The sequence below is a fragment of the Dipodomys merriami genome, unplaced genomic scaffold (genome assembly GCF_024711535.1).
Source record: "Dipodomys merriami isolate MVZ:Mamm:240054 unplaced genomic scaffold, mDipMer1.0.p SCAF_6, whole genome shotgun sequence".
In the NCBI taxonomy this organism is placed as follows: domain Eukaryota; kingdom Metazoa; phylum Chordata; class Mammalia; order Rodentia; family Heteromyidae; genus Dipodomys; species Dipodomys merriami.
Genome location: NW_027206179.1, coordinates 65985433 through 65992751, shown reverse-complemented (window position 1 = coordinate 65992751; position 7319 = coordinate 65985433). Strand labels below are relative to the sequence as shown.

Genomic DNA, 7319 nt, shown 5'->3' with positions numbered 1-7319 from the left:
AAAAAGCTAAAAGGCCGGTCGCCAATGCAAAGCCAAAGGGGAGTGAGGAATAAAGAGAAAGAAAAGAATATTAAATCGCGGGAGAATGAGAAAATAAACCCGCAAAAGGGAGAGGAGGGGCGAGGGCGCCTGTTACGGCGTGGGTGGGGTTGACAAGAATAGAGTACATTATGCAGTTCATTTAGTTAACAAGTGAAATAATGAGGAAGCGTGCAGAGTGAATGCCAAGAGAAAAGGCACAAAAACCCTATTGAGAGGCCCCGGCCGCTCCTGGCGTAGCCCATCACATGGCAATAGTCCTATTTAAGCGGCGCCGCCGGCGCCTTTCAGCACCACTAGCGCTGGCCAGCACCCCGCGCTCTTTGGGCAGCGCCCGCGGCTGCAGCGACCGTCGCTAAAGCCAAGCCTCGGCGTCTCGGGGGCTGACGCAGCTGCGGGCGGCCGGGGCCTGGGGGAAGCGCGTGGAGAGCTCAGGGTGCCAGAGGGCGCAGGAGGCGTGCTGGCGGCGGGGCAGCCGCGCGCCGGGACCATGCCGCGCTCCTTCCTAGTGGACTCCCTGGTGCTTCGTGAGGCCGGCGAGAAGAAGGCGCCGGAGGGGAGCCCACCGCCTCTTTTCCCCTATGCGGTGCCGCCGCCGCACGCGCTGCATGGTCTCTCGCCCGGTGCGTGCCACGCGCGCAAGGCCGGGCTGCTGTGCGTGTGCCCGCTCTGTGTCACCGCCTCGCAGCTACACGGGCCCCCCGGGCCGCCCGCGCTGCCTCTGCTCAAGGCCTCCTTCCCGCCCTTCGGTTCCCAGTACTGCCACGCGCCCCTGGGGCGCCAGCACTCGGCTGTGTCGCCGGGGGTCGCCCACGGCCCCGCCGCTGCCGCCGCGGCCGCCGCTCTCTACCAGACCTCCTACCCGCTACCGGACCCCAGGCAATTCCACTGCATCTCCGTGGGTAAGCGGGGCCGCCATGGGGAGGCGCGGGGCAAGGGTTGGGAGAGCCTTGGGTGCGGTGCGGGGACAAGTTCGGGGGACTGTGAGGGTCCCCGATGGGCACCGGAGGGGGGCGCTCAGGGTTGTGGGTGGACGGAAAGCGGGGGACCATGACGCCCTAGACAGGGGAAGAAAATCCAGGTTCCGCAGGGCGGCGTTTAGGGAAACTTGAGAGCTGGGGTCCAAAGCGCTCCAAAAAGGCGCTCCAGGACCAAGTGAGAATGGGGATCTCGCTGTTTGGCAAGGAGACAGGGGCGTTCGTGCTGTTGCCGATCATGCTGAGTCGTAGAGGCGTGTGGGAGTCCAAGGTCCAGGGCTCCTAGACGCCTATCAGTAGGCGACTGAGGCCGAAACACTGGGGTCTGATTATTTCCCTCTCTGCACCGCCATCCTCTTTAGACAGCAGCTCTAACCAACTGCCCAGCAGCAAGAGGATGCGCACGGCGTTCACCAGCACGCAGCTGCTAGAGCTGGAGCGCGAGTTCGCTTCCAATATGTACCTGTCCCGCCTTCGACGCATCGAGATCGCGACCTACCTGAATCTGTCCGAGAAACAGGTGAAGATCTGGTTTCAGAACCGCCGAGTGAAGCACAAGAAGGAAGGCAAAGGCAGCAACCACCGTGGCAGTGGCGGTGGTTCGGGTGCGGGTACCGGCGGGGGCGCACCGCAAGGCTGCAAGTGCGCCTCGCTGTCCTCCACCAAGTGTTCGGAGGATGACGATGAATTGCCCATGTCCCCGTCCTCCTCCGGGAAAGATGATCGGGATCTCACGGTCACTCCGTAGGCGCGCGCGCGCGCCTCCCTTGGCCCGCCGCCCCTGGACTTCCCCGCACCTCAAACACTGATCCTGGACTCCATGCTGATTCCTAGGCACCCGATGCCGATTGACTGCCTCGCACGGATTTGGTACAGCTTTGCAGAGCCGCCCTCCCCGTCACCCCCCCCCCCCCCGTCCCCCAGCTCTGCGCAGAACTGAGTGCTTAGCAGAGTCCCAATGGTGGTGTCCCGGGCAGAGCGTGCAAAGCAAACTCCAAGCTGTAAATCCTGCAGTCTTTCTCGGCAGAGCAAGCTACTCGGCTCTCCTGGCACGCTCGCCCCGGGCATCTCCTCGCCAGCCTTTTCTGGACTGGCCCAGGCCTCCTCGCTTTCTCTACCCTCTTCCACCCTCTATCAAGCAGAGCCTTTCAATCGTTGGATGTCTGTTTGCTTCCTATAATATTTCTTTGAAGGCTTTCTTTCCCTCTCTACTTGTTCCTGTGATGATTTATCTACCATTTCCAACACATTTATGAAGCTTACCCCTTTTCCCCCCTCCCTGCCCACCCTCGTCTTTCCGTGGGCCCATTTGTCCTTCCGTCAGGCTTTGGTATTATATTGGAGAAGCCTGATTCAATGTATTGCCTTTATGCTTTGCATTCCCCCAAACATAGACCTCCCCACGTACCCCTCTCTCTATGACTGCCCGCGACTCCACCCACTCACCCCAGGTCCCCGGGCCATCCGGGCCTAGCTGTGTAATTGTAAGGTCTCTGTAATGCCAGAATATATTTATTTATTTATTTATGTACAAAAATTTTAAATAAACTTTTTTTTTCTTAGAAATTGTCCGTGCTTCTGTATCCAAGGATTTAGTATCGACTAGGCACAAGTGAATCTGGATCGCTCCTCCCTGCTGGGGTAGGTTCTTCACCCCACTTCTCGGGGAGACCCCGCTTCCACCATTCAGTGCCCCCTCGGAGACGCCCCCTCCCCCTCCAGCCCCCCCCCCCCCCGCCTTTGCGCTTCCGAGCTTTTCCTATCCGACTGCGTGCGCACCGCGCGCGGTGGCGCTGAAAATCCAGCGAGGGAAAGAGAGTGTATTATTTTTCGGCCATGATTCCACCTTGCCTCCCGTGATCGCGATTTCGCTATCCCCAAGAACAGAAAATACATTCGGGGGAATCCAAGAAATCCATCCTTCCCCCTGTGCTCGGATTAATAATAATTAACTGGAGACAAACGTCCAGTCTACGTCCCCGGTGGCGCTTCCTCTAACATCTAGGGCCCTTTACTTTGCCTTGAGGCAAATTCTGTTAGCCGGTCCCTAGTCCTGGACTAGTCCCAAGGAGAATTCCGGCTAGATCCTATCAGGGGGGGAGAGGGCGGGGGTGGGGGGGGATTGCCCGGGAGGGGTTCTGTTAGCTCGAGGACTTCCTGAGCCCACCAACTCGCGTTACAGCCCCATAGCCCTGAACAACTTGAGTCCACATCTCAGTCCTCCTCCTCGAGATTTTCGAGCTGCACAGTGCAAGGGAGAGGTGTAGGGAATTCTGTGAAGACTGAGGCCAGAGCACACAGCCACGGAACAGCCATCTTTCTACAGCTCAGGAAACCAAACAGCGGGTCCAGATTCTCCTGCCTCCCCAGAGACTGGAAAGGTCCTGGAGAACTGGGCTACTTCTTTTTCTGCAGACATACTTCCATCCCTTAATATCCCTAAGAAGCCCTAGTCTCACTGTATCTACTAGGCTTAGCAAACCAGTGCTTCTCTGGTGGCAGAAAGGACGCTCTAATTGGAATTGGTCAACATTTGTGAAGCTCCTTCTAAAGTCTTCTTTTTCATGCATCCTCCTCCCGTGCCAGGGTCGGACTCCAGTTCCCCCATAGCAAGGCGGGGTTCACAGAGAAGGCATTTCTGGTCCTTCCTAGAACAGCCTGGGTTGAGCTGTAGACTGAGGGTGTGGGATCCCATTTTTTAACTATTTCAACTATAGAGTCATTCTCCACCCACCCATCAATCGGAGGCCAGGCTGCTGAGCGCATGGTATAAATAGAATCTCAACTAATGTTTTATGATTGTGGAAATTGTGTGCTTGGCTGATGCTAGTTTGGGTCTGGTGAGCATCATGGGGCTTCCTTCAGCCCCAGTGAAATCCATCTTGTCTGCCTTTGGACAGGATTTAGGGACAGACTCATCAGTGGAGTGGTTTGTGGTGAATTAGCAAGCGCTGGTTTAGATCCAGGCTCTCCAGGAGAGGATGGCTTCTGCTCAGATCACCGGCTCTAACGAGCACTCCACGACCAAATATCCTTCCAGACCCACCAGTACACAGAAGTGTCTGAGTGTGTGTGTGTGTGTGTGTGTGTGTGTGTGTGAAAGAGAAAGCAAAGCTAACAGATGTGAAAAGAAGCCACTCATACACCTGAATACACCTACTTTCTGCCTCTTTCAGCTTTGTTAACAGGGCTCCTGCTAGGAGCCCAGGATAGACCTCTGTGAACAGGTCTGCGCTGGCTCGGCTCTCCCAGGAGCGCTGACAACATTCAGTTCTTCCTCTGGGCGCCCCCTACCCAGGGCTGCCTGTTCATTTTCCCGTCCTGCTCCTAGGTTTTGCGCTATCTTGTGTGCTGCCCTGGCGCGCAGAGCAGCGGGAGGAGAGCCAATCTCCAGTGGCGGTGCTGATGGCTTCCAAAGCAGTGTACAGAACATAGTGCTTCCAGGGCTGTCGCGTGCAGGGTAGCGATTAGCCTTGGAAGTCCCAACGGGATTCTCCCCAAACACCTCTATGTGTGTTAGGCAGGAAGTCATCCACTGGCCTGTGCTTTGGCCTACACGGCGCCTGGGTGCCTGGGTTGGAGCCAATGCAGGGCTGACCTCCTCGAGAAGCCACTACAAACCAAAACTATTCCTCTGGAGAAAAATCCAGCCTCCAGCCACACTGTTCCGACATGGAACTTGAAATCCGTAAGGCAAATTGTGAAATTAGAATCACACTGGGGTTTGGGGGGAGGGGGGGTTGGATGAAATTTTCTGTGAATTACCATTTCACACACAAGTCCACATTTCACTGGGAATTTGTTTCAGGCACATTCTCTTTCCCCCTGTGAAGTTTAGTGGCTAGGGTTTGAGCCACGCTTTGCACAGGATCGCCACCATTTACTCAAACTGGGCAATTTCATTTGGCAAGCCACTCATCCTTCTTAAGTCTCTGTAAATGGAGATTGTACTGATAGTTCCTTTACAGGGTCGCTGTGCAATATTTAAGGACAGAATTTACACACGGTGCTGACATAGTAGCTGTAATATTGTAGTTGCATTGGGATTGTTACTTGCGATGCTTATACCTGTGCCTGGCACAGAGCTGGTGATAAATTAATGAATTATGAAAGAGAACCAGTCACAAGACTTATCTGAGTCCAACACTGAAAGACCAAATGGAAACATTTTCCAGCTTCCTAGGATTAGTAGATCAGATCACACACACACACACACACACACACACACACACACACACACACACACACACACACACACACACACACACACACACAAGCACTGCTCAGGGACTGGGAATTACTTTAGTCCAAACAGAGTTCCATTTTGCACCTTGGTTTGTACCAGTCCCTCTATCTTGTACTATTGACATCTTGGGCTGGATAATTCTCCACTGGGGGCTTACCTGTGCATTGCTGGATACTGTGCAATGTCCTGCTATCTACCTTAAATGCCACCTTCTCCTACCTACAACAACCAAGAAGAAATGTCTCCAGGTACTGCCAGAAGTCCCCTGGAGAACAAAATTGCTTCCAGCTCAAAACCCTGACCTGGATGGTTTCTGCTGAGGTATCTCATGAGCCAGGATTTCATAGCCCAGCTCTGAGCATACATCTGTACTTCTGCACTTGGTAAGAGACACCCTGTGGTGTGGAATGAGAGGTGGAAAGGGGAAATGAAAGAAGGGTGGGATGAGTTCAAAGAGCCAGCAAGATAACCCTTTTTCTATACTGGGAGCATCTGTTTGTTTAGACAGCCTCAGACACATGGGTGGAAAGGGTGGACCCAGAGATGAATTGGCTGAGCTGTTTACAGCACTAACAGGACCTTCCTGAAAATATTCTATTCCCATGCTTAATGGCATCCTCTTCAGGAGGACTCATAACCCAGAGATCAAGCATTTGTAGTAGTGCAATTTTAGGGATCAGAGATATATCCCCCCAACTCTCTCACACACATACATGCATGTGCACACAGTAACACACACACACACACACATTTACTCAGCACCATTATAGCTCTTCCTGGAGCACATATCTTACCTGTTCTGTCAGTACCTAAGAATCTGAAGCTAGAAATCAATTCCTCTTGATTAAGATCTCTCATCTTTGCTTCAAAGACAAGCACCCCTGAAAATAATCATCAAAGAGGGTTGAGGTGTTGTTGTGAGAGCCAACACTTAGCATATGTGAGGTTCTGGGTTGAACCTCCAGCACCAACCAAAAGAGGAAAAACAACAACAACCAATGAGCACTGACAGACACATACTTTTTTCTGATAGAAAACGCTGAAAGGCCCTGAGGATGATGACCAAGGGAGCTAGAACAGCTGCAAGGATGGGGAAAGGGCAGTGGGTTCTGGAGGGTTCTAGAAATCTATCTGGCACCAATCTGTGTTGTCTGGGGCCACTGGCCTCACTCCTGAAGTCAGAGGATGAGTAAGTATGTGTAGCAGACTCCTGCAGAAATGGATTTCATTCAGAAGGCTAGAAACAACCAATTCCACGAGCATCAATATCATAAATCCAGCATTTCCCCAAATTCTCACATGGTAGTCAGTGATGAGCTCCTAACATAGTGGTCCACAGGTATGCATTCCAAGCCCCCCAGGGGATGCCTGAAACCCTTTAAACAGTACCACACTTGTATGCACTGTTGTTCCTGTACATGTGCACATATGATGAAGTTTAATTTATAAATTAGGCACAGTGGGAAACTAACAACACCTAATAATAAAATAAAAATCATTACAGAATTTTATAATAAGGGTTATTTAAAAACCTCTCTATTGTTTCTTTCTAGAATTTTTCACTTACTGTTTTTGAGCTGGAGTTGAGCACAAGTAACTAAAATCAAGGAAAGTTAAACAGCATATGTTAAGGCTACTGTACTAACAGGTGTGTGTGTGTGTGTGTGTGTGTTTGTAGAGGGGAGCTCTAAGGAAGATTAAATAGAAAGCTGGTTCATCTAGAAAGGGACCAGCCTGAATACTCTGCTTTAGTGACCATCCAGTCATCATGAGCAAAGACCTGCCGCTAGCAGCCTCCTTTCTTTTTTTTTTTTTTAATTGTAATAATATATGGTATTTAATTTGGTGTATGCACTATGTAACCATTTTTACCATGTAATAGTATGGAAATTATTCATGAAATATTTTATATTCTTTATTAGTATGAATTAATTGCACATAATGGTTTCATTATGACATTTTATATATGCATATAAGGTATTTCAATCATATTTAACTCCTTACCACTTACTTTTATGCCCTTCTGCCCTTCTCTCCTCCAGCTGGTCCCCTTCCTA

At 51.7% G+C, this 7319-nt stretch overlaps 1 protein-coding gene across 1 annotated transcript; it reads left to right on the top strand.

The window, feature by feature from the left end:
* Positions 1-529: 529 nt before the first annotated feature.
* On the top strand, positions 530-1764 carry Gsx1 (GS homeobox 1). The gene is made up of 2 exons (XM_070001974.1): positions 530-941; positions 1379-1764. Exons 1-2 carry the CDS (start codon positions 530-532, stop codon positions 1762-1764), a joined length of 798 nt encoding a protein of 265 aa, XP_069858075.1.
* The last annotated feature ends 5555 nt before the right edge of the window (positions 1765-7319 follow it).